Source organism: Poromitra crassiceps (genome assembly GCF_964638095.1).
Source record: "Poromitra crassiceps genome assembly, chromosome: 30".
Classification (NCBI taxonomy): Eukaryota; Metazoa; Chordata; class Actinopteri; order Beryciformes; family Melamphaidae; genus Poromitra; species Poromitra crassiceps.
Window position 1 is genome coordinate 336,389 of NC_139652.1, and position 27,851 is coordinate 364,239.

Genomic DNA, 27,851 nt, shown 5'->3' on the forward strand with positions numbered 1-27,851 from the left:
ATACACATCAGACCTTGGCCAAGTAATGCTTGAAGATACTGTATATGAAGCTTGGATATTGTATATTACATGAATAATATGAAAGTATTATATGAAAATCAGTTGAAGAACTCTTGGGGAGTGTCAGCATTTCAAAGAAATGTAATTACTCATTGGTTGGAGGAACTAAATAGAAAACAAAACAGTGGAACAAATATACTTGTGGTGTCCATAAATCTAAGTCCGGGCACAATTGAGTTAAATATAAAATGTTCTTATTTGGAGGACAAAAAAAGCACTTATGTGTTTCAATTGACACGTTCCTCAGGGTAAATTATGTAGGAAATCACAGTAGCAGGGCATCTAGACAGACAGACAAAAAGACAATCTAAACAAATCTAATCGAGTTGTTTACCTGAGGTCTTCAATCTCTTTGATGTAACCATGGATCATGTTGCCAATTTCCTCACTTCCTCCTTCACCTGGACGAGAAACAGAATACCAGAACATAATTTTTTGTCGAAAACTGTAAATGCTGGACAAAAAAACAAGCTTTTACATTTGCTGTTCTAAACGCCTGGTGTCTGTAACTCTTCCCTGGGAAAACTCAGGAAAACAAGAAGCTCCATACCAACATCTAACAGTTTCATGTGGCCTCTGGTTTATCGCTGAAAGAACTAACCCAGTAGGACAAGACTTAAGGCCTTTAACGGATCCTGAGGAGCGACTTTTCAATTCAGCAGCCATATCCACTTCACCAGGCAGCTCTTCAAACAAATCTAAACTTTTAGAAGTTAGTCAAAGACATTTGATGCTCTGATGAAGGCCCATGGCCGAAACGCGTCAGTCTAGCCTGAAATAAAAATGGAAACCTGAGTAAAAGTCTTGCATTTTAGTTTTTGGAGTGCCGCTATTCTCACTCATCGAGTGATTTTTTCCTACAAGTGTATGGACATTTGTTGGTAAGCAAGGTACAATTATTTTTTGAAAGTTTAGAGGTTAGCGTGATGTTCTCTCCACATGGCAGATAATGGAAAGTATTAGTTAGTCGACCTGTGTGACAGGGAAAGTGTTTCCCTATCACAATTACACAAGTTTGGTCATTTGAAAGGATCAGCTGCTGGCTATAATCGTTAAATGAATATTAGATTTTCTATATACAATAGCACTTGTTTATTTTTCAGCAACCCGGATTCTGCTGTCACTCAGAACAAGCACAGCACTCTACAAAAACACATCCCCCTTGACAGCACCACCTCGAGAAACTCAAACTTCATCAACAGAAATTCAGAGGAAAAATACATTACAGTCCTGATCTGTGGTAAGTGTGGTGCAGAAACACCATCACGATGAGCGCTGCTAAGCACCCCCTGCAGGCGTGGCCTCACCTGCCCTGGCCAGCACCTGGTTGGCCTGGTCGCTGAGCAGCTGGGTGAGCCTGGCTCTCTGCGCGTCGATAGTCTCCTGCATGGCCTTCACCCTCACCCGCAGGTTGCTGTTCTCCGTCTGCAGCATGGAGTTCTCGTGGAACATGTCGCTGAAGCTCTCCATGCCGTCCTCGCCCGCAATGCGTTTACCCTGGAAAGTATTGTGAAAAGTTAGATTCCACGTTTACCCTGGAAAGTATTATGAAAAGCTAGATTCCACGTTTACCCTGGATAGTATTATGAAAAGTTAGATTCCACGTTTACCCTGGAAAGTATTATGAAAAGCTAGATTCCACGTTTACCCTGGATAGTATTATGAAAAGTTAGATTCCACATTTACCCTGGAAAGTATTATGAAAAGTTAGATTCCACGTTTAACCTGGATAGTAGTGATGCGCGGGTCACCCAGAACCCGCCGGGTCCCGCGGGTTGCCCCGCCCCGCAGGCGGGCTGGGTTCACAAATTGTGAAAATATTGCGGGCGCGGGCGGGGCAGGCTCAGAAGTGACAGCAGCATTATTAAACATAGCCTAATTTAATAACATGCATAGTACAGCATCAAAACAAGAAGAGACGTGAACTATAGGCTACCTTCGAGTTTTCCCCATAGTGGTATCCGTAGCTTTTGTTCAGCTACAGTAGGCGCCAAAACACTCCTCTTTTGAGGAGATTAGGCGGTCAAAAAGAAGAGTAGCCTAGTGCCTAGTCTGCCGACACCTGATGACATGGCCGAATGAATAAAGCAGAAGATAAAGGATGGTAGTGCTAAAGTCAGACGCAAAGAGGACGCAAAAAGCAAGGTTTGGGAGAGATTCGGGCAGGTTGTGCTGTCAGATGACACTGTAACAGACTACGTTATCTGCTTGAAGTGCGAGGCATTATACAAATACGACGGACACAAAACCGGTACGTCAAGCTTGATACGACATGCATGTGGATCAGCGCCACCACCACAGCCCAACAGGCCGATTCACCCTAGCCAGCCGGCTCCAGCAAACCAGCCCTTATTGACGGCCTTCGTGCGCAACAAGGTGCCACTTGCAGCTAAATCTAAATTTGTGGACGACTGTGTGCAGTTTTGCTGCGCTGACCTGCGCCCATTTGATGTGGTGTCCGGTAAGGGATTTACACGCGTGGCCCAAGGATTCATTAATATCGGCGCACGTTATGGTGCAGTGGATGCTGACAGTGTCCTTCCTCACAGGCAGACCATCTGTGACAGAGCAAAGGCGGAAGCTAAAACAGGAAAGGCTGCCCTCTGCAAATCTATCAACAAAGCACTGGAATGTGGAATTGGCATCACGACTGACATGTGGACCGACAGCTTCAATATGAGAGCATATACGGTGCTGACGTGCCACTTCGTCACAGAAGACTGGAAACTGATGAGTCGAGTGATTTCCACCTTAGAGTTTGACTCGACACTGAAGAAAACTGCAGTTAACATCCATGACCAAATCAGCAAGGAACTCCTGGAAATTGGCATATCACCTGATGACCTGTCAAAAGTTGTATTTGTAAGTGATCAGGGTCCCAACGTCAAAGCGGCACTGAAGAACTACGCCTGGCTACCGTGCGCAGCGCATGTGCTCAATACCGTCCTGAAGCATACATTTGATGAAAAGGATGCGCCAGTCTTCATGCAGGAGATAACTGACCAAATAGTTCAGTGTAAAAGCCTGGTCGCGTACTTGAAGAAGTCTGGGAGCACGCTCAACCTTGAGCATGCTGTTCTACAAGAAAGCGAGACGAGATGGAACAGCAAGCCAGCGATGCTGAAATCCGTTGCCAAGCAACACAAGGAGATCCTGAAGCTGCTTGAAGACAAGGGGCAAGAACAGCGCATGGAGGGAATCCAGGTGGAGGTCCTCAACACACTTGGTGAATTCTTATCCCCTTTCTTATCTACCTCTGCACCTTGGTTCACACCTCAACTCCGCACACTCAAACAGACCGGCCGCCAATTGGAAAGACTCATCATGAAAACACCACTCACCGTTCACCTCGAAGCCTACAAACTCCACCTCTCAACTTACAAAGATGCCCTCACTGCCGCCAAGTCTGTCTATTTTTCCTCCATCATCAACGATCCCAGCCGTAATCCCAAAACCCTCTTTTCCACCGTCAACAGCCTCCTCAAGCCCCGCACCGACGCCTTCCCTACCTCCTCATCTGAACAATGCACTGCTTTCCTTCACTTCTTTGCTGACAAAATCACTACCATCTACCAATCACTGTCCCCTCTGTCCCCCCCAGCTGCCCCTACCCCTGCTTCTCTCCTCTCCATCCCGCTTGCCTTTCCTAGCCTCCCCCCCCACCGCCGTCTTTCCCGGTTCACCCGTCACTGCCTCCACCGTCTCCAAACTCATCAGCTCATCCAAACCCACTACCTGCTCCCTTGACCCCCTCCCCACCCCCCTTCTTAAATCATGCCTTCCTGTCATCTGCCCCTACCTCACAAACCTCTTCAACTCTTCACTCTCCCATGGCACTGTCCCCTCTGCTTTCAAAACTGCTGCTGTCACTCCCATCCTCAAGAAACCTGGTCTTGACCCATCCTGCCTCAATCACTACCGGCCTATTTCCAACCTCCCCTTCCTCTCAAAAACCCTGGAACGCATAGTAGCCACCCAACTTCAACACCACCTGCACTCCAATGACCTATTCGAACCCCTCCAATCTGGTTTCCGCCCCCTCCACAGCACTGAAACAGCACTCCTTAAAGTCTTCAACGACCTCCTCACCTCTGCCGACTCCGGATCCCTCACCATCCTCATCCTCCTCGACCTGAGTGCAGCCTTCGATACCGTGAACCATAACATCCTGCTCTCCAGATTGGAAGATCTCGGTATCGAAGGTACTGCACTCAGGTGGATTCACTCCTACCTCTCCAACCGTTCTCAGTTCATTTCCCTACACAACCACTCCTCTGCTCCCTCTATAGTTTCACACGGTGTCCCCCAAGGTTCTGTACTCGGTCCATTTCTGTTCATCACTTACATCCTCCCCCTCGGTCAGATCCTCCGTCACTTCAACCTGGACTTTCACTGTTATGCCGACGACACTCAGATCTACCTCAGCACCACCTCCCCCCACAACCCACCCCTCTCCCACATCAACTCCTGCCTGTCTGCCATTAAATCCTGGATGCAAGAAAACTTTTTACAACTCAACAGCAATAAAACAGAACTTCTCCTCATCGGCTCCAAGTCCACTCTCTCCAAAACCAACAACCCCACCCTCACCATCGACAACACCACTGTTTCCCCTTCCTCCCAGGCACGCAATCTTGGTGTCATCATTGACCCCACCCTTTCCCTTGAACCCCACATCCGTCAAATTGTCAAATCCTCCTTCTACCACCTCCGTAACATTGCCAAAATTCGCCCCTCCCTCTCACACTCCACTGCTGAAACTCTCATTCACGCCTTCATCTCCTCCCGCCTGGATTACTGCAACTCACTCCTCCACGGCATCAACTCCACCCTCATCAACAGACTCCAACTGGTTCAGAATGCAGCAGCTCGACTCCTCACCCACACCAAATCCTGGCACCACATCACCCCTGTCCTCAAAGAACTCCACTGGCTTCCCATCCCCTACCGCATCAACTATAAAATCCTGGTCATCACTTACAAAGCCCTTCATAAACTGGCCCCCCCTTACCTCACAGATCTCCTCTCCCCCTACCAACCCTCCCGGTCCCTCAGATCCTCCTCAGCCGACCTCCTTTCCACCCCCAAGTCCAAACTCTGCAGCTTTGGGGACAGAGCTTTCTCTCGGGCAGCTCCCAGACTCTGGAACGCCCTCCCCCAAGACATCAGAACATCAGAGTCCCTCACAGTCTTCCACTCCCGCCTCAAAACCCATCTCTTTTCCACCGCCTTCCCTTAGTCCCTCTGCTCCCTCCCCCTATCCTTGCTTGTGTGCTGTCTCTGTCTACTGTCTTGTCCCACCACTATCGCCCCCCCCCCACATAGTACTCAGTGTTTAGTGTAATCTCTGTCGTTATATGTTCACTAACGTCTCCCCCCGCCCCCCTCAGTGTTTAGTTTTGTTTAGCCTATTGTAAAGCGTCTTTGAGCCCTGGAAAAGCGCTATATAAGTCCCATCTATTATTATTATTATTATTTCAAAGATGCATCAGATGATATGGAGGGTGACAGCTATCCAACAATCCACACAGTCCTGCTGTGGCATCGTAAACTGAAAGCACAATGTGAGCCTCAGTGTGTGGATCCCATCTACATGCAACATATCCGCCACCGTGCAACAAAGCTTCTAAAGGAGAAGTTTGTGATTTCCCCGACTCATAAAATCGCCACCTTTCTCTCACCACGTTTCAAGACCCAGATGAAAGGTTGGCAGTCCACGGAGAAGCCCGAAGAATGACAGCAGCCCTCATCCCAGCTCTGCAGGCCCAGTCTGAGGCCCGTGAGGGGCATGGTAAGCTAAAACTAATAGTTCAGCCTGTAATATTTTATTATTTTAGCTTGTAATTAACTCTTTCAGCGTAATACTTCAACCTGTAATACATAAATAAATTATAAATATATAAATTGTACAAATACGATAGCCTATATATAATAAATTATTAATAAATATGATATAATAAAAAATTAATTATATATATATATAATAAATTATTAATAAATATGATATAATAAAAAAATAAATTATATATATATATATATATAATACATATTTATTTATGTATTACAGGTCAAGGTTTAAAGGTTAAAAAGCCTTTATTGCCATATCAGAGTTAAAAATAACACTGCCCGCTCGCAGGGCCTTCAGGCCTTCATCCCTGCAGCGGTGTTATTTTAAATTCCGATATGCCCTAGAAAAATAAATAAATAAATAAATATTTATATATATATATAGGCTATATATATATATATAATACATATTGATTTATGTATTACAGGTTTAAAGGTTAAAAAGCCTTTATTGCCATATCAGTTAAAAATAACACTGCCAGTGCCCGCCGACCGGTTTCAGCCTCGCAGGCCGTGTTATTTTTAACTCATTGAATGCCAATGACGACAGCTGTCGTCAATTCAAATACTGACGTAGAGTGCCAATGACGACGGTTGTCGTCAATTGCGTTTTTTGACGGTGGGACGTGGATCAATCCCTGATACATCTCTGGTACAACTATTGTAGCTATTGGAGGTCTATAACCTATTTTACAGAACCCTTAGGTGGCGACAGTGCTCTCCACATAACAGAAAGGCAAGGAAAAAACAAAGAAGAAGTCGTTATGGAAACGGAAATCGCATCGCATCCGTATGCATCGATATGCTGAAGCAAGTTACTGCAGCTGTGCCTGCAGCAGCCAATCTGCTCCCACAATTGAGCCGCTCTGTGTCGGTTGCGACAGCACATCTGCACATCCACACCGTGGAGTTATTATTCTCAACTGGAAGCATCGTTGCCGGTGACAAACACACGCGGAACGCTGTAAAAAAGCCTGGCTGTTCCGCACCCTTCACTGTGCGCACAGCAAACTCAGCAGAGAGCCACCACAGACAGAAGGAGGAGTGTGCAGTTGAGGCGGGGCGGGGCGGGGGCGGGGGGGGGGGGGGGGGGGGGGCACGCAGAGCAGCACACACACAACACCCAGACAGACCCAGGCAGCAGGACAGGATTGACAAATGCAAGCCAGAATATCCGATACCCACCAGCAGCAAATCAAAACCAGCAAGAAGCTGCAACCAGCAGCGCACGCAGGGGCCAGCGCTGCTGGTTGTAGCTAAAAATATTATTCTGCCAAACAAAATTCCCTGGCCTAAACTGTTTTATTGAAGGAAATTATTTTTGAGGTGTGACTACATTAGAAAAGATTAGCTTCAGAGTCAGTAATGTGCTTGAAATGATTAATTTCACAAAAGGCCAATTATCTCAGCTTCTAGAAAAAAATTGCTTTTTTTGGATGAATCAAGCTATCTTCTCCGGCTCATAACTAAAGAACGGAAAATGGGATCAATAAACTTTTTTTTGCAGATGATAGAATAGAGTCTCATCGTTCTTTGTGCGTGTTCAGTGTTTACATAGTAATATCACACAATATTCTGTGGGCCTCGAGAAATCACTGAAAACGCTCTGAAACTCTGGCACTGGGAGCGTCCGTTCTCCAAAAGTGGCTGGCACTCAATGAGTTAATTCCGATATGCCCTAGAAAATAATTATTATTCATAATTATTATTTTTAACCTTTAAACCTTGACTGTATGAGTTGAGGGCCTGAATAAAGTTGCTTATTCATAGATACTGATTATTATTGGGTTAATTTGTGTAGCATCGGTGGAGGCGACTCCGGCCACATCACGCGCCCCCGCGGAGGAAGAGACTCTGGAAGCGCATGCACTGAAGAGACGGAGGCGGTTCATGCAGTGGGAAGACACCCCAGACCTGATCGAACCAGATGAAGTTGAGCGTTACCTGCATGCTCAATTCAGTGTCGACGAGTGCCATGAGGACCTCCTTGCCTTTTGGAGGGATCATCGCACCTCGTATTCTCTCCTGTCCATGCTGGCTAGAGCGGTGCTGGCTGTTCCAGCAACAAGCGCATCCAGTGAGCGCACTTTCAGCTCAGCTGGCCGTGTGATCGAAGCACGCCGAAACAGGTTAAATCCTGGAACTGTGGACTCAATTCTCTTCATACACAGTGCAGCCAAACTGTAGGGATAGTTATGTTCTACAGAGTTCATGTTCAAAGATCATAATGATCTAAAAATAATGCTATTTTGTAAGAAAAGCACCTTAAGATGTGGAGAATACCGTGTGTGTGTGTGTGTGTGTGTGTGTGTGTGTGTGTGTGTGTGAGAGAGTGTGTGTGTGTGTGTGTGTGTGTGTGTGTGTGTGTGTGTGTGTGTGTGTGTGTGTGTGTGTGTGCGTGTGTGTGTGCGTGCGTGGGTGCGTGTGTGTGGAGGGGGGGGGGGGGGGGGTGAGAAAGAAGATAGTTCATGTTTATAGCTAGTAGCCTAAAATTAAGCGTTCAGAGAATAGTTTGTTTGTGTGAACGTGATATACATTATGTTAAAACAGGTAGCCTATTTGTTAATAATAAATTAACGTTTGGATCTCTGTGAGAGATACTTCATGTTTAAAACACCTATTCTTTAAGAAATGCACCGTTAAGATGTGAAGAATGTAGCCTTAGCCTACTGTGCATGAGAGAAGTAAAGACGTTCCTCATGGTTACATGTTTAACATGACAATGTTTTGCTGCTGTGTGCTGCATTGTGCATGCTATGCTCTGCTGTTTGTTCGCCAATAAAGAACACGTTTGGAACAGTTTGCCTGTTTATTTAACCGTAGATCTTCTCAGGGGGAGTACAGAAGCATTTCTGCACCTTGGAGAGCGCCGCGGCGCTTTGCCCCGAGTCCAGGGACATATTACAATAAATTGTCATTTTGCGGGTATCTGGGTTGGGGTGGGCTCGGCATTAAAGCCGATTTTAGCGGGGCAGGCGGGGCGGGCTAGCTTGAGTGACGGGTTGGGTTGGTGCGGGCTTTAAAAAAAACCTGACCCGCGCATCACTACTGGATAGTATTATTAGTTCAATGACGTTCATCATGCCTTCGTAACAATTAGACAGTTTTTGTTTTCTTGTGTTCAGACATATAGGTTTATTGGATGTTGTTTTACCTTGACAGTTTCGGCGATAGCTCTCGCCTTCCTCAGAAGCAGTCTACTGACAGCTGGATATGACGTGTCAACCAGTCGTTTTTACACGACAGGTCTGCCGCGTGGCCGACGCGGCAGACCTGTCGGTTCTGCTGGGCACCCAGCCAGTCGTGTAAAAACGACTGGTTGACACGTCTTACCCAGCTGTCAGTAGACTGCTTCTGAGGAAGGCGAGAGCTATCGCCGAAACTGTCAAGGAGAGAAAACAAAAACTGTCTGGATAGTATTATGAAAAGTTAGATTCCACATTTACCCTGGATAGTATTATGAAAAGTTAGATTCCATGTTTACCCTGGATAGTATTATGAAAAGATTCCACATTTTATTTATTTATTTAAGCTTTATTTAACCAGGCAAGTCATTAGGAACAAATTCTTATTTACAATGGTGACCTGGATAGTATTATGAAAAGTTAGATTCCAGAGTCAGAAAAAATCTGATACCACATTTGATATGAAAGCAACATTCACAAATGAATATTATTAAGTTATTTCAATCATGAGAGGCCAGTTGGTAGGATTTAACAAACTTTATTTAGCAATCGGCATGCATGGCAAATACTTTGGCGCATGACTCCATTAGCCAGTGGCGCTGCTCTTGAGGCAAGAGGAGGGCATCTGCATAGGCTAGGAGATCCCCCCCCAGTGGGGGATCAGGAGTCACGACTCGTTGGTGGCGGACTGGGGAGGTGGGTGGGGCAAAACAACGCTTCGGAGGACGGCTTCAGGGGAGATGGACTGCCGTGAAGCTAGCTGCTGCTATGATCGGCCAGAGAGAGAGAGGTGACGTAGAACCCTTGCTATATATATGAGAATTAACTGACGTCATATCTGACGTCATTACAGACGTCATACTAAGACTTTGACTGACCACGTCATACTAGAACTTGACTGACGTCAGGGGGTGATCGGATTAGATTATGCACGAATGGCCTTCTGCTTGAAATATGGTCTAGAGACCTCACTTCAATCATGAGAGGCCAGTTGGTAGGATTTAACAAACTTTATTTAGCAATCGGCATGCATGGCAAATACTTTGGCGCATGACTCCATTAGCCAGTGGCGCTGCTCTTGAGGCAAGAGGAGGGCATCTGCATAGGCTAGGAGATCCCCCAAAAGGAAGATCTGATTACCGGAGGTTAATTGAGATCTGCGGGCACCGGTAGTTGATTGTACTTTTCTGGCCTTCGACATTTTAGCGACTTACAGCTATTTGCGGCTGGCGCTCCCAACTCGGTCGGGCCTTCGATCTTGGTACATTAGTAGTTGATTGTACTTTTCTGGCCTTCGACCTTTTTTAACGACTTACAGCTACTTGCGGCTGGCGCTTCCCAACTCGGTCGGACCTTCGATCTTGATCCCCCTACTTGCGGCTGGCGCTTCCCAACTCGGTCGGGCCTTGCGCGCTGCACGACTTGGCCTTCTGACTGACCCTGACTCTCTCTCTCGACTCTCTCTCTCTTCCCCCCAAAAATGATCCGGGAGATTTACTGCGCCTTACTGGGCGCTGTGCTTTTCGGGGAGCCACCACCAACGAGACATTTTGGCACGGAAGCCCGGGACACTGTTCGTTGCCTTGCTCGCCGATTAGGGAGGAGGGTTCTTTGGGCCACGGTATGGCCGCCTGCTCCGGGCGGGTGTAGCTGGAGAGCTGATGAAGACCAGCGGGAGCGTCCGCTTGAGGTGCAGGATGAACCAGGATCTTGTCATGTGGTGACGAGGTGCGATGAGGAACAGGGGAGCCGGGGGCCAGTCTGAGGCCTGAGCCTGATGTCGCGAGCCATGGGGAGTAGATTGTTTCCAGAAGTTAGGATGACTTAGGGGTTGGTGACTTAGTGACTTGGGGGTAGGTGACCTAGTGACTTACGGCTGGCGCTTCCCAACTTGGCGCTGGACTTGGATGCCTTAGGGGTTGGTGACTTAGTGACTTAGGGGTTCCCGACTTGGCCTGGGTGACTTAGTGATATCCCAACTTGGCGCTGGACTTGGATGACTTAGGGGTTGGTGACTTAGTGACTTAGGGGTTCCCGACTTGGCCTGGGTGAACTTAGTGACTTGACTTGGCGCTGGACTTGGATGACTTAGGGGTTTGTATGGCGAACCAAATGTACGACGAGGAGTCCGGAATCCGAGTCCGGGTCCGGATCTTCCCCCTGACTTAGGGGTTGGTGACTTAGTGACTTAGGGGTTCCCAGCTTGGCCTGGGTGACTTGACTTGGCGTTGGACTTGGGTGACTTCGGGGTTTGTATGGTGAACCGAATTGTACGATGAGGGGTCCGGAATCCGAATCCGGATCCGGATCACAGACCAGATAAATTGTCAGTCAACTCGCTTTATTTAATCAAAACACGAGGGACACCTACAGTACATGTGGTGTTTTCAAAGCAATGTAAATCAATATTCCTTTTTTGGTGGGGGGCGGGTCCTTTGCGGGCAGCCGGAGCGGGGGTGGGCGTCCCCGCAGGTGCTACATGCGTGCAGGAAATTACATTTGGCATATGTGCACACGTTTTCATTGAAATATCTGCAAAGGGAGTTGGGGGTATGGGTATGCACCTGGGAGGACCCGCTGGTGGAGGGGGCGGCGCCGGACTGAAAGGCCGCCTTTGGGCAGAATTGTGCAGAGTGCCCCGGTTCGCCGCACGAGTAGCAGGTGTTCGCCGGCCGTCCACTAACCGACGTGAAGATCTGCATGTCCATGATGGACCAGTTAAGCCGCGTATTAGTCTGAGTGATCATCAGGGCGGCTTTAGCGGAAAATGCTTTATGGTATTGGTAGAATAGTTTACCGTGGTTGGAGTAGAGGTCCCCTATTAGCGCTAGATATTTGTCTAGCTCATGGCGGCGCTCTGGGTACACTTCGCAAATCACGTCGCGGTAGACGCCGAACGTGTTCAGGAAGTCACCTATGGAAAGGTCTTTGGGCAGGCGGGGGTCGGACGACTTTAAATAGACAGGGGCGTCTGGGTCACCCGTAACCTTCCTTTTACACTCGGGGGATGGCAGGATTGATTGATTGATTGAGTTCTTTATTGATAATGAACAAACAGTGTATACATACAGTATATACATGCACAGGCCCACCATTATCAAAAGGATAAAAAAACGCAATAAAGCTAACAGCTTGTTTCCATTGCGGTCCTTAAGATGACTGTGATAAAAAGTGCACTGTTGTGTGTATGCCTGAGTGTGTGTAAGTGTATAACAGTATGAGTGCATTAAGCACTTGTCGGAGTCTGTGGGTAATGCGTGGGTGTGCCTGCCACGCAGGGGGAAGGATAATATGGGGAAGTAGGGCACATAGAATAATCAAAAAAAAAATAAGCATAAAATAAAATAAAAGACAATTAGTGCAATTAAAATAAACCCAACAAATCCTAATAAAATACGTAACATAAGGAAAACAATACATACATTCACACACATAAACAGATAACAATACAACCCAATCTAACCTAATGGGGGGCACCTATAAAAGGTCACTCTAAGACCATTTTGTATAAGACCATTTTTAAAGCATTTTAAGATGAATAAAAGGTCAATCTAAGACCATTTTGTATAAAACCATTTTTTTAAAGCATTTTTAAAATTTGTCAAGGAATCTATTTCTTTCAGTGCTGATGGTAGAGCATTCCATTGAACGGCGGCAGAGTATAAGAATGAATTTTTCCCCATGTTGGTTCTGAATTTAATAGGAACCAAATCCGTGGAGCTCCCCCTGGTGGAGTACCTGTGTACTTCACATACATTGGAGAAGTAGCCCAATAAGTAGTTTGGGACTGTCCTGTTTTTGATCTTTCGCACCATACACATTTTAATGTGTGAGACTCGATCTTCCACCCTGAGCCATCTAAGACCAGAGAAGTGCTCGGGGAGGAGATGAGTCATGGGGTGGAGATTGAGGAGCAGCCGGACTAATTTGTTCTGGGAGGTCTGGAGTTTGATTTTAAGTGCTTTGGTGGTGTTTAAGTACCAGGAGATACAGGCGTAATCAAAATGGCACTGGATGGAGGAGTATGCTAACTAAATTAATGTCTCTGCCCTTTAAAATCTTGGACCTCAGCCTGGGAGAAACATCGGCACAGGGAGAAACAAAAGGCATACCAAATGGGATGGCGGGCGTGGCGGACGCCAGGGTGTTCATCTGGGCGGGTTGGGTGGTGGTGGGGGGCACGTCGGCTTGCTGCATGGGCGGGGGCAGGAACGGCTGCTGCGCCAGCTGGGCTGTGGCGAACGTGGGGGGAATGGGGGGGGGGGGTTTCCAGGGCCCTCAGACGAGCCTCTACTGATCTGCTAGCACAGTGGTAGCCAACCAGTCGCCAGACCAGTCGCCCGCGGGGTGGCGCTGTGTCGCCCGCAAGCCACGTTCAGAAAAATGATTTTTTTTTTTTTTTTTTTTTTTTTTTTACACAAACAAGACAAAACAGACAAACAGGCTCAGCCACAGGGGAAAGAAAGAAAAAACAAAAAAACGAAACAAAAAAATATAATCAGAAAAATTAATTTTTTATTTGTTTTTCTCCTCCCTTCCCACAATAACACACAAATGTAGAAAATAATTTGTTTAACAATGCATATGTTTTAAAAACGTTTATTGTCTGTGTATAATTTATTGTCTGTGTATAATTAATTATTGATTAACTATTTTGATCCGCCTGGGCTGGGGTCAAAGTTTAGTTTTACGTTACGTCACTACGTCATTCACTCTGCGACAGTGCGACTGCCAGCTGCCAATGATTATATCAGCCGGCTAAGCTAAATGATGGAACGCAAGAACAATGGCAGAAAAGTGAAAGAAAAAACATTACCAATTTGAAGAGGAGTGGGAGGAAGAGTTCTTCTTCACAACAGTGAAAGAAAATAGTGTATGTCTCGATTAAATGCATAATACTCATTATTTAAAGGTAAATCGAGCAAATTTCAACAGGTAGCCCCCGACATGACTCTCTACCCTTCAGGTAGCCCTCGACCTCAAAAAGGTTGGTGACCCCTGTGCTAGCATCTACTGTAGCAGGGACAGCAGAATGGCTCTTGACGACCCGTCGGCTCGGCAGAGCTACGAATGGGGCCGTTTCCGCTTCCGGGGCGGCGGCCTGGAGGTCAGTGCGACCAGGAAGGACGTGGCGTCTCGCGGTGGCCCCGCGGCCTGCATTTCCCTGCCGGCTCCCAGCTCTCGGGGCAGCTGCCTCTACCGGTCTTCGTCCGCGGCCTCTCGCACGTCCGCGCCGAGCGCCATCTCCCTCCGGCACGCTCGCACGCATTCTTGGGCGTCCACGGCGCGGCGCTTCGTCTTCTGCTCTCCTCCCACGGGCCGTCGCAGTGGCGCCCCGTGCCACGGGAACGCGCGCCGGGCCTCCTCGTTGTGGCCACGTTGGCAGCCTGTGGTCCGGCCGCTTCGCCGACATCTTCATCAGACGCCTTGGAAGGCAAGTACGCTCCGTGGCCGATCCGGAACAGGGTACCGATGTCTAAGCTGTCGTCACTGTCCATGGACTGCTCTGGCTCGGAACTCGACATACCAGGACTGGAGTGGAACGTTGAGAGATCTGCGGGGAATATCCACGGGTAGAGAAGGCTTGGGGGTGCTGATTCGGTCTGCAGATATGGTGCAAAACAACGCTTCGGAGGACGGCTTCAGGGGAGATGGACTGCCGTGAAGCTAGCTGCTGCTATGATCGGCCAGAGAGAGAGAGGTGACGTAGAACCCTTGCTATATACAGTATATGAGAATTAACTGACGTCATATCTGACGTCATTACAGACGTCATACTAAGACTTTGACTGACCACGTCATACTAGAACTTGACTGATGTCAGGGGGTGATCGGATTAGATTATGCACGAATGGCCTTCTGCTTGAAATATGGTCTAGAGACCTCACCACTACTTTGAGCCCTTGATTTTCAAAATGGTAAGACCTAAAGCTTTGGTTGTCAACGTGAGGTCCGGGGACCACCAGGAGGCCTTGGGGGGTTCCAGGGGGTCCCCAGCAAACCAATGAATTGTTAACTTCATCCTTTATTCCACTTACAAGAAGTTAACACAATTAGAGAATGTAGTTTCTCTGTTATCGCTCTACATACTGTATAATACAGATAGTCATGATCATCAAGGGTCTGTGGCTCTAATGAGGAATAAATTACAGTCCTTGATATTAAAACAGGTGAGAATCACTGACTTAAAGAATGTACAGCAATGTGTTTTTTCAATATTGAGTACTGAAAAACCTTCTGTTTTTACTGACAGAAACCACTACAACGACATACAGCAAGCAAAGGCCCATTGTATTATATCAGAGGGTTTTAAGCTAGCATCAGCTAGTTTTAAATACACACACTTGACAAGTCATTTAATCTAGTTTTAAATCTCAAAATCTGGTTAGTCTTAAAATAGGTGAGGGTGACATCAATTCACTTGTTTCCAATGCAAATCAACTTGTATCAGTTGACAATTGATTCAATTGTCTTGAATCAGGTGTCATTTTCTTTATACTAGTGGATTATTTCTTTATACTAGTGGATTATTCTGCCTTGTTCAGAACATGCCTGAATCAAGTGAAACACATTGCAATAAGTAGAATTATCTCACCACACTGACAGAATTATTGACAGACCCCCCCCCACACCTCACCGCCTTGTACTCCATCAGCTCCATCTGCAGGCGAGCAATCTCTGTCCTCAGGGCACTGATCTGCTGGCTGGCCTTGTCCTGGTTCACCATCACCTTGTTCTTGATGTTGCGGGCTCGGTTGGCGTACTTCAGCGCGTTCAGAGTCTCCATGAAGTCTCGGTCAGACGGGCTGATGCAGGCGATCATCACCGTTTGGCTGATGAGGGAGAGAGGGAGGGTGTCACAAATGAATACTGACAAACACTTGCGTTGCGATTGTTTTTGCAGAATATTGTGACATAAACTTCGACACATGCTTAGAAATATGATGTACATTTAGATGCATGTTACAATGCAGCTTTTCTACATACTGTACATCCATGTTCAGTGATTGAAAAATGTGATTCGGGGGAAGGTATGAGAAGCTAATGCTCCAGGAATTTCTTACTTTGAATGAGACAAACTAAGCAAAAGAAGAACAATATTTTTTCAACGTACAACTTGCTCAGAATATAATGTCTTGCTCAGGTAGCCAAATGCTTTTAATATTGATTTAAAAAAAGCTACGTATTGCAGTTTCAGTAGCAATACTTTACATTACCGTAAATTCCGGACTATAAGGCGCACCGGTGTATAAGCCGCACCTGCAAAGTTGACTGTTTTTTACATATATAAGCCGCACCGGACTATAAGCCGCGGGTGTTTTAATGGTTTTTTTTTTTTTTTTTTTTTTTTATTGTGTTTTAATGTTTAATTACCATATGTAAGGGTTCATGCACAGAGGGGATTGTCGGGAAAGAGATGGCTGTTTGAGGAAGCTCCCATTTATTAACATTTCAACAAAACAACATAACACAACACCACCTGTGTTGTGTTATGTTATGTTATGTTGTTAAAAGAGGGCAAGAGAGGAAATTAAAACAGAAGTGGATTTATAGTTAGAAAGAGTGCTAAAAAAGAGAGATTTTTATTTTTTTTTATTTTTTTTTGAAAAAATCCATAGATAAGCCACACCGTTATATAAGCCGCAGGGGCCAAAAAAGCCCAAAAAACGGGAAAAAAGCTGCGGCTTATAGTCCGGAATTTACGGTACATTATATTATATTACAATTAGCAACATTAGCAATACTTCAATTTCAAGAACAGTTTAAGACTTTGCCTTTTTTAAATAACATACTATTAATGCAGTTTATGGAGTATATACCATGTGCTTGCATGCAGTGTTGTCAGAAATTGCTTATTTCCCCGCTGACTTACAATTGCATTGCTAAGAAATGCTAACAGAAGACTGGTGTTAGTTTCTCAGAAGCATGAACATCATCAGCATGAAAATATTTCCTGTTTTCAATGGTGTCTTGATTAATGATCAGTGGGACAAGCTTTAATTTATAATTATTATTTTTTATGTAAAAAAAACAAAAAAACAGATTCCCCCTCCCTTCCTCCTTCTCGCCAATTGTACTTGGCCAATTTCCCTCTACTGCCCCGGTCGCTGCTCCACCCTCTGCCGATCTGGGGAGAGCCGTAGACTAGCACCATGCTTCCCCCGACACATGCTGAGTTGCCAGCCGCTTATTTTCACCTGACAGCGAGGAGCTTCACCGGCAGGACATAGCACGTGGGATGATCACACTATTCCCACTAGTTCCCTTCCACCCCGAACAGGCGACCCGACCAATCAGAGGAGACACTAGTGCAGCGACCAGGACACATACCCCTAATCCGGCTTTCCACCCACAGGTACAGCCAATCGTGCCTGTATGGTTCGGGGGTGTGAACCTGCGACCCTCATGTTGGTAGGCAGGGAATCTACCGCTACACTACCCGGACGCACAGGCTTTAAAAATCTTGAACCTTCTCTTTTAATGTTCCTTTACTATCCGATTAATTCCTGCACAAATAAAGACAGAGACTAATTCATATATTTTTTGTTTTCCAAATACAATTATTTTGATTCTGATTATCCTTTGGTGTAACAGAGATGATTCTAGTATTGGTTTGCTACTTTCCAGTTGAAACCTCAGATTGGGAGGACTATTCAGAGAACACTGCTGTACACTGGTGTCCGACAGCAATGCTTTGGCAATTTGACACTTGGCAATGCTTTGGGGGAAAAGGTTAAATGGACTGTCCACCAACCTGTTTCCTCCCAGAGAGTCCTGTAGGAGGCGTGTGAGTTTGGAGTCTCTGTAAGGCACATGGACGGCCCGTTTGCTCCGGTCACCCAACGCACTGATGACATTCCCCAGAGCAAGCTGCAGCACCGGACAAGGGAGCAACAGGGAGGGGAAAAAGTTGACGTATCAACTTCACTTACAGAATCTGTACTGATGTACGTTTATGCTATACATAATGGAAATGAAATGTGATGTATGGACATGTCACTAGTAACCTACAGAGTTCTCAGCATGGCCCTGATGTAAACTTCTATAATCTTTACTTTCAATAAGTAAATTGGAGTTCTTCGGTGACTTAGCAATTTATTTCAACAGCAACTATCACAGTTCTTACTGCTGACTTTGAACATTGCAAAGGTTTTGTACCCATTAATCTGAGCCTTTGAGTACACAATGGACATTTACACAACACAACCACTAGATGGCAGCACAACTCTAGGAAATCAACACTCCTGGACACTGATGGGTAACTGATGGGAGAAGCTGACCAGCCCACAGTTGATGGAGATGCCCTCCTTGGCGCGGTCGCCCGTGGCTCCGGTCCTCTTCAGCCTCTCTGAGCCGGCCAGGTCCACAAAGTGAAACTTGGCCGTCAGTGTCTCGAACTCGTCCATCTCAGAGTTGCCGTTGGAAACTCTGTTGTCGGTCTCATTCTCTTGCTATCAAGACATAAGAAGGCAGTTAACACCACAAAAACACAGTATGTTGATCTGTTGCCCTTACACCATCCTTATTGTCATTGTTTGAACAATTGTATCATCTTTATATCAAATCTGCCATTTGCAATTTTAATGGCAAACTGTCACAATTTAAAAAGGCTAACAGATAGGAAAATAGTGTGGGATAAACCAATCTGAACTCAGGGAAGCCGCTTTTTTTTTGGGTCAAATATAATTTATCATCTTTTTCAGACATAAATCTTCAAGATCTATATTAATAGACTGATTGATACCAAATTGATTATTATGTGGGTACAGTAAAAAAAAAAAAAACTTTTCAAATAACATTTGTGTTTATGGTGATTATTTGTTTATCATTAAATCACTGATAACAGGTAATGTGAGTCATTGGCTGAAAAAAGTACACTGACAAACTGGATAATCTATATTGAGATGATCATAAGCTTCAGGGAATATTTATTTTTATTGTTTTTGATGTTTGTTTTTTTTGGTTTTCAGAATTCATTTCTGAATTCCTGTACTTGATGACATTTTAAGCAGCGCCTGGTAAACAAACAGTGGGTAGTGCAGAGGGTGTAGTGCAGAGGGTGTAGTGCAGAGGGTGTAGTGCAGAGGGTGTAGTGCAGAGGGTGTAGTGTGCGTACATTGTCGGAGGCACAGACGCGGACTTGGCACAGGTGGATGGTGAAGATTGCGTGTGAGCGAGAGCTCTGGACGTTCATCTGGGTGCTGGCTGTGGTGCGCGACAGAGCGCCCAGCTTCAAGCACTGCATCATCTGCACAGGGACACAGCAACACATGTTACCAGGCTTCAGTTTAACACACAGCCAGTCTGCTAGAATTCATGTCGGTACTGTTGGGGGGGGGTGTCTGGCATTTTACAATAAATAATATTCTGTGCAGCAATTAATTAATTAATTATGAATGAATGAAACTGCATTTGTATAGCACTTTTTGTGACAAAGAGGTTCACATTCAGAAAAGTAACAGAGTGAACCCATTAAAAACACAATTCTTTAATATGACATTAACCAAAACACATCTCAGTGCATGTGCATCAATCTGTTTTTCCTACAGTAATAATCCACAATGTTTTCAAATGCATGTATTTATAAATACATGTCCATTTTGCTACTCTCTACCGCTGATAGTGATCCAGCTTATATGAGTTCACGAAAGCTTTTCCACTGTCTATTCCAAACAGCCGTGTCTGGTAGCGTTTCGTGTGAAAAGTCCTCTGCCGTACAGGAAGTGATGTGTTTTACATTTACATTTTTTGGGAATCAACAGAAGAAGAAGAACTGGGTAGTTAGCATGAGCAGCGATAACAACCATGGCTGAGGAGCCAGAGAGAAGAGCGCCACCTAGAGGAAGAGGAAGCCTACCTCTAACTCGCAGGCCACGGTGCGAGTGGTCACGCCCACGGTGTAGATTCCTCCGGTGGCGTCTTCATGGATCTTGATGTGAGACTTCTGCCTGGAGTCTCGAGTGGAGTCGAACAGATCCAGGACCTCCTCGTTGTACAGCTGCAGGAGACACAGCACAAGAACAACTACCAAACTGACTGAGTCATCACAATACAAAGGTTATCTGCATGTTTCACAAAGCCACATTTAAAGGAGAATTCAGATTTTTTTTTTTACCTAGACCTTATATTCAGCTTGGTTCATGCTCTATTATTATTATCATCATCATCATCATCATCATCATCATCATCATCATCATTATTATTATTATTATTATTATTATTATTATTATTATTATTATTATTATTATTATTATATTATGTTATATTATATGTTATATTACCGTATGTTATATTCAGCTTGTTAACCAAGTCAGCCAGAACAGACATTTCTCAGATTAATACAGTAATGAGCTAGAATGTGCCACGCAATGGCCTGGAATAGAGGCCAATACGGTATGTGTAATCCATGCATTTACGTCCTGTAAATAGCTTACTTTCTGCCACACAGCGGCTCATATCCTTATTATATGATAGTGGCATAAATGTGAGTCTCTCTATTTCCCTCTCAGCCTGCTGTTTGTAGTTTCCACATGCGGGGACTATGTAACCAAGTCCTGTGAGAATCTCACATCGAGTTGAGAGTTCAGCTGCAGTGGATCAAGCCGCCATGTTTTGCTCGGTTTCGCTTGGAGTAAACAACGTAGGATCGCTGGATATTTTCCTGATTTCGAGAATATGGACGTTGCATTTAATTTCGATCGCCGCCCCTATTTATTTGAGCTGGACTAACATTATACAGATTACAAACTGAAGAGTGGGGGCAACGGGAGCTTCTATCTGAACCAATGTGACGGACAGCAGACAGAGACAGGGTGAACATGCTGCAGCAAGGTAAATACAGCATTTTCTTATTGTCTCTATGATATAATAAGGATATGAGCCGGTGTGTGGCAAAAAATAGGCTATTCACAGGACGTAAATGCACGGATAACACATGCCCCATCTGCCTCTGTTCTAGGCTGTTGTGCGACACGTTCCAGCTCATAACTGCATCGATCTGAGAAATGTCTCTTCTGGCTGAGTTGGTTAACATAAACCAAGCTGAAAATCAAGTCCAGGTTGTAAAAAAGAAAAAGAAAAAAAATCTAATTTAAAAGTATTTAAGACATTTTAATGACACCTGGAATTGACATTAAGACCAATTTAACAACCAAAATAAAAGAAACAAAGCTGTCAAAAGCAAAATGTCTGGTTGAACATATTAGGTCCATATATATTTTGACATTGGACACAATCTTCATCAGTTTGGCTCTGTACACCACCACAATGGATTTGAAATTAAACAATCAAGATGTGCTTTCATTGTAGAATTCCATCTTTAATTTTAGGGTATTTACATCTAAATCAGGTGAACAGTGTAGGAATTACATTACATGTTAAGGGACCAAAGTTACATTTTAAAGGACTAAAAGTAATTTGACAAACTAACATAATCATCAAATCGTCCAATGAGTTCTGAAGCATTTGATTGAATATGAGCAGATAATATTGCCAGAAACACGTCAGAATTCATCCTGCTGTTGTTGTCACACGTGGGCATGTATAGCTGTCAATGGAACCCTTGTAATTATTGATGATGCAAAATTCGGACAATATTATCTGCTCATATTCACTCAAATGCTTCAGAACCCATTGGATGATGATTGCATGACTATGTTAGTTTGTCCAATTACTTTTGGTCCCTTAAAAAGGGGGGACACATGTAGAAACTAGTAATTCACTGTTCACCTGATTTGTGATGTAAATACCCTCAAATTAAAGCTGAAAGTCTGCACTTAAAGCACATCTTGATTGTTTCATTTCAAATCCATTGTGGTGGTGTACAGAGCCAAAATGATGAAGATTGTGTTGATGTCCGAATATTTATGGACCTGACTGTAGCTAATGAATGGGCACTATATGAGAAAAAGGACAATTAATTGTTAATTGGCATGACGTGTGTGTTTAGTAAAGCAGATAGGATGCAGACTGCACCACTAACCTGTTTGGGATTAATATAAGTGTGGACATGCAGTGCAAACAAAACCTGTCCCTACATAGAGAAAAAATAAAACCTGGCTTGCTGGGACAAGGCAGTCCTGGCTCAAAAACACACACTAACTCACACTGTATTTCTATGGATTTTAAGGTACACTTTGTAAGCCTCTTATTGCAACAAGTAATCCCAAAACATGTGGACATTTTGAATGGCGGCCCGGATCAGGAAAGCTGAAACTCATGCACTTTAAAACTGAAAAAGCCCTTTGTTACTGCCGGTAATCCAACCCTCTGCATCCAAATAAAGAACTCCTATAACAGGTCATCTCACTGAAAAACAAGTACTTTCATCTGAGGCAATTCTGAATGTATCATTATAAATGAATGGATTATTCAAATGAGTTCACTGATCTAGGATCCCTGTCCAGATCCCATGAATTTATAGAAACATCCCTAGATTATTACAAATGACATAATGTAAATTATCTCTTTCTGTAAAAAAAAAAAAAAAGAAAGAAAAAAGTATGGGCCCTGATTTATCTTGTAAGCCAATCGTCTGCCACTGTCAAGTTTTGTTTTATAGCAATACTGATGTTATTCTGGCCCATTAGCTAGGTAACTCTTCATGAATTCCTCTTCAGAGTGTATTTAATACTGACAACTTGCGCTCCTCGTGGGTTGAGATGGAACTTTCCTCCTCTAGGTACTCTCTTCGCTCCCTGGTTTGCTCCCAGCTCCCTCTAGCAGTTTCTGGGTTTACGTCAAATCCAATAGTTAGCAATTCCATCAATATTTGGAGTCAAATTAGGAAAAGCCTAGGTCTTCATAGGGCCTCTGAACTCTCCCCCACTTTAAATAACCATCTACTCCTGCCCTCTTCCACAGACTTAACCTTTTGGTCTTGGTCTGACAAAGGGATAACTTATTTTAAAGATATTTACGACCATGGGACCTTTATGTCCTTTACAGAGCTTTCAGACAAATTCAGCCTAAGTCTCATTTATTTAGTTTTAGTTTTAGTTTTCAGATTAGGCATTTTATTCAGAAGCAGAACCCCATATTCCCCAGTCGCACACCGGAAACTCTCATAGACTCTCTATTGGCTCTCAATCCTAAACAAAAAAGGCTAGTCTGGGGAGAGCCGTAGACTTGCACAATCTTCCTCCAATACATACAGTCACCAGCCGCTTCTTATCACCTGACAGCTGGATGACATCAGCTCTTCCTTCCATCCTCCAGGTACTATCAATAGCACTCCCGACTCCAATCCTGTTTCTCTGCCCCCCTGTCCCCGGGTTTACTTCCTTCTCTCCCCTCTCTCCCGGTGAAGTGCTTAAACTTGTCAAGTCTAACCGAGCCACCTGCTGTCCTCTCTCCTCCAAACCATCTCTTCTCTCATTGCTTTCCAAAACCGTCGAACAAGTAACTTCCAATCAACTTTCTCTCTATCTCTCCCAGAATGACCTCCTGGACCCTCTGCAGTCAGGTTTCAAGGCTTCTCACTCTACTGAGACAGCTCTCCTTGCAGTCACACAGGCCCTTCACACTGCTAAGGCCTCATCCTTCTCCTCTGTCCTTGTCCTCCTTGTCCTGCTTTTGATACAGTCACCCACCAAATCCTTCTCTCCATTCTGTCTCACCAATGCATCTCAGGATCTGCACACTCCTGGTTTGCTTCCTATCTCTCTAACCGCTCATACTGGGTCTTATGGAGAGGACCCCTCTCCAGATCCTTCCCTCTTACCACCGGTGTCCCCCAGGGCTCAGTCCTGGGCCCCTTGCTTTTCCTTCTCCATACACCAGACAGCTCCTCTGTACTTACAATCTATGGTCAGGTTCCAAACCTCTCACCGCTCCCTCCGCTCCTCCACCAGTGCAGGACGGCCGAATCACTGCCGATCTTTCAGCAAAGACTAAAAACACACCTTTTCTCCACCTGGGCCCTTCTTGAACTAACATTTTTCTCTCTCTCTCTCTAAATTTTCTTTTACCACTCTATTCCTTCAAAAGTTGTAGCTGTCATAGATTGTGTTGCATAGTTGATTTCTCTATTGTTGACAAAAATGTGTTATTGTAAGTTGCTTTGGATAAAAGCGTCTGCCAAATGACGTAATGTAATGTACGTAATGTAACAGCGAGGAGTTTCACCGGCAGGACTTCGCGCGTGGATCACACTATTCCCCCCCAGTTCCCCTCCTTGCTAAACAGGCGCCCAGAGCAACCAGAGGAGAAGCTAGTGCAGCGACCCTCATACCCCACTGACTTCCCATCCACAGCCACGGCCAATTGTGTCTGTAGGAGCATCTGACCCAACTGGAAGTGCCACTGCCGGGAATTGAACCCGGGTCTCCACGGAGTTAGGAGAATGCTTTTACCTCTACACTACCCCAGATGCCCGTGGCCAAACATGTTGTCAACTGCTGATATGATAGAGGTTTGTCCCTGACTACAGCTACCAAAAAACAGTTATAATAAATTTTATTTGCACATTTTATCCAATTGTTTTTATACATTTAATTGTCCAAAAACTGTTTGGGGAACTGACAGGTAGGAAGGAATAGGTGTGAATAGTAGGTCACACTCCCTTACCTAAACCTTCATTAGTGCTTTCAATGGCGAGTTGAGACGATTTGGGGAATACTAAAGTACTGACACCAAAAATATGAAATCTGAAGATGTCATAAAATCAGTCTAAAATATCAGTACCTGCCTTCAAAATCTCACACAGTCAATCCACACGTTCAATCCATATTTCTCAGCCATCACCCATCTCTTTCACTCGCCTCTCCAGTTCCAGTTTTTCTCTAGGAGTTTGATGGCTGTCAGACTGACTGACTGGCACAGCTGTCTGCTTGCCTCATCCCTGTTAACCCTTCCTGTAGCCCCCAAACACCTCCTAACCCCCTGGTGACAGCTGCCGCAGTTCAATTGTCAGTGGAGATATTTTCAGGTGACAGAACGATGGTGTCACAGCTTGTTAAATGAGCAGTGTCAACAATATGAGCCTGAGCCCTTAGGCCTGTTAACGCCTGTCCTAAAGCTGGTGAGAGGAAAACGATGCTTTGAGGAGAGCTTCCTAAAGCTGTTGAGAGGAAAACGATGCTTTGAGGAGAGCTTCCTAAAGCTGTTGAGAGGAAAACGATGCGGAGAGCTTCCTAAAGCTGATGAGAGAAAACGATGATTTGAAGAGAGCTTCCTAAAGCTGGTGAGAGAAAACGATGATTTGAAGAGAGCTTCCTAAAGCTGGTGAGAGGAAAACGATGCTTTGAGGAGAGCGTGATTTGTTTGTTTAATTTAACCCTCATTTAGCCCATTTGGCTACTACTTGGATAAGTTCAGAAAATGGTGTCGCTTGACTGTAACGGAGCCTTTGAGACCAGGAAGAAGTAACATTGGTATTTCATAATATTACGATAATCATAACCCTAGATGATATCAAGCCTCATATAGCAATATTGATATTGTATGATATATCGCACAACCCTAGTCTCTAGTATGAAAAATGAATAAATAACCAAAATAGAAATAACCGCCTGGTTGTATGCCTCCGCCAACAAGTCAAGTCCATTACTTCCTGGATGAAGAGATCTCAATGGGACCTTTCCTGGATAAATAAAGTTGGGAAAATGCCGTCCATGTCTGTCCAGACTCATACAGCCCATGGCACAGTGGTGTGGCTAATCAGTCTTATAGCACTTTAGGCAATATTTGTGAGTACCTCAACCAATCATTTTCAACATGGAAAATGGTCCTATCCCTACACTAAACCACCCATTTTGTCCCAGCCACGCCCCCTATGCCCCCTCAAAGGCTGAATCTCTACAACCTTCATATCCCTAACTACGGCCCCTTTCCCCTAGCCCCACCCCCTTCCCTCACCATAGAGAGGCAAAGTGACCGCCTACTTCCTGCTTCAGCACTGTATCAGAGATTTTCATCCGCCATTTATTTCCCCATACACATTTCGTAAAATGCTTATAAAAATAGTTTTACTGGTTCAAACCAAACGGTACAGATATATTTAGAAACAGGAGAGATCGCATAACATTTCACTGGGACCAAACGTAAAAAAAATGCGGGTTTAAAGAAAATATTTTTTCGATGTTTTTTTAAGCTTTGGTCCGAGTGAAATGTTCTATCTATGGTCTCTCCCGATTATAGCATTAGCTGAACCATTTGGTTCGATGAACTAAAACTATTTTATAAGCATTTTACGAAATGTCTATGGGAAAATAATTGGCGGATGAAAATCTCTGGTACAGTGCTGAAGCAGGAAGTGACGTTCCACTTTGCCTCTCTATGGTCCTTCCAACCACCCACATCCCCTCTACCCACCCCTCAAATCCCGACTCTCTTTGACCTTCCTATCCCCAGCTATGGCCCCTTTTAGCTAGCCCTGCGCCTACCTTGATAGAATGGATGGACATGCGGTCACAGTGACCTTTGACCAGCAAAATCGAATATGTTCGTCCTTGAGTCCAAGTGGACGTTTGAGTTTGCCTGAGTCTAGACCTTTGAACTCCCACTCCACGGAGTTGAGTTTTGGCGGCTTCTGGTCTGGCATGATCAGCGATTCACCAATCAGCGCCTAGGGGGACTAACAATAGACCCTTCTCACGGGGGCCATTTTGTGTCGAAAAGGCAGAATAAACACAGGTGCAAGCAAAACACTAATGAGGGTTTCCAAATTCCAATCATGGAAGTTTGAAACCCTCATTAGTGTTTTGCTTGCACCTGTGTTTTCCCTCCCTTTTCGACACAATATGGCCCCCGTGAGAAGGGTCTATTAGCTAATCAGAGTCACTACACAGCCCAACAGGCAGGACTAATGGGCCCTTCAACTGAGGTTGTGTTTTCCGTGAATACGACATAAGTCCATAAAGCGTTCATATTATGAACGCCCTCCTCATGTGGTATTCATGACATGTTATGTGAACATTTTCTGAACGCTTTGAGTTTGTGACTTGTGACGTGTCATGTCACATTTTCAGAAAATAATGGATGCCATAGACGTTGATGTAAAGTTAAAGGAGAATTCTGTTTTTTGTACAACCTGGACCTTATTTCCAGCTTTAAATATGATTTTTAAGTCACTCTGATGAAAACGAGGATAACGGGGCATGTGAAATGCTTCTATTTATGTCCTGCATATAGCTTATTTTCTGACATGCAGCGGCGCATATCGTTATTATATCATATAGACAATGAGAAAATGAACAATCTAGCGTTCACCCTGGCTCTGCTGTCCGTCACATGAACAAATGTACCAACATATGACTTTAGCCTGGTGCTGTGCCCACTACAAACCAACCCCATGTCCAGTACTAGAGAGTATCTAGGAATAAAGATAGTCGGGTGGGAATGCAGATAGACAGATGTGTGCTGGCTGAGTACCTCGAGAAACTGGGCGTTGATTTTGAACTCGGGGACGGGGCGTCCCTGGTCCTGGGCGGCCTGCTGGCGCTCCTCGATGCCTTTGAAGAGGTGGTGCACAGCCCGGGGGATGATGCCTAGCTCCTCGCCCCCGATGCTCACGTCAAAGCCTGTCCCCATGGTGTATGTCTTCCCCGAGCCTGTCTGCATGGGGACCAGACCATGTCAGATACACATGCTATGTGCAGATACACATGTATATGTGGAAGATCCTTTTACACTCTTAGATATGATCAGTGTCTGGGATGTTCAATGCATTCCAGAAGTTATTTTGTGGTGAAATGCTATAAATCACTCTTTTGGTGAACCCACTTTGCTTCAACCTGCCTTGTCTGCTTCTAGTTCTTC

At 44.9% G+C, this 27,851-nt stretch overlaps 1 protein-coding gene across 2 annotated transcripts in view; it reads right to left on the reverse strand.

Moving 5' to 3' along the window:
- LOC310800349 (kinesin-like protein KIF21A) overlaps positions 1 to 27,639 on the reverse strand; it is a 102,069-nt gene extending 74,430 nt beyond the window's left edge. Inside the window, exons 1-8 of one of the 2 annotated variants that reach the window (XM_083662948.1) lie at positions 27,465 to 27,639; positions 19,951 to 20,091; positions 19,210 to 19,341; positions 18,374 to 18,544; positions 17,848 to 17,963; positions 15,730 to 15,925; positions 1,368 to 1,557; positions 395 to 461 (exon numbers count right to left, since the gene is read on the reverse strand). In XM_083662948.1, coding sequence (XP_083519074.1) covers positions 395 to 461; positions 1,368 to 1,557; positions 15,730 to 15,925; positions 17,848 to 17,963; positions 18,374 to 18,544; positions 19,210 to 19,341; positions 19,951 to 20,091; positions 27,465 to 27,623 — 1,172 coding nt within the window. In that variant the 5' untranslated portion in view covers positions 27,624 to 27,639. Of the gene's footprint in view, positions 1 to 394; positions 462 to 1,367; positions 1,558 to 7,851; positions 7,984 to 15,729; positions 15,926 to 17,847; positions 17,964 to 18,373; positions 18,545 to 19,209; positions 19,342 to 19,950; positions 20,092 to 27,464 lie in introns of those variants that run through there. The other variant, XM_083662949.1, reaches the window with a different exon arrangement.
- Between the last annotated feature and the right edge of the window lie 212 nt (positions 27,640 to 27,851).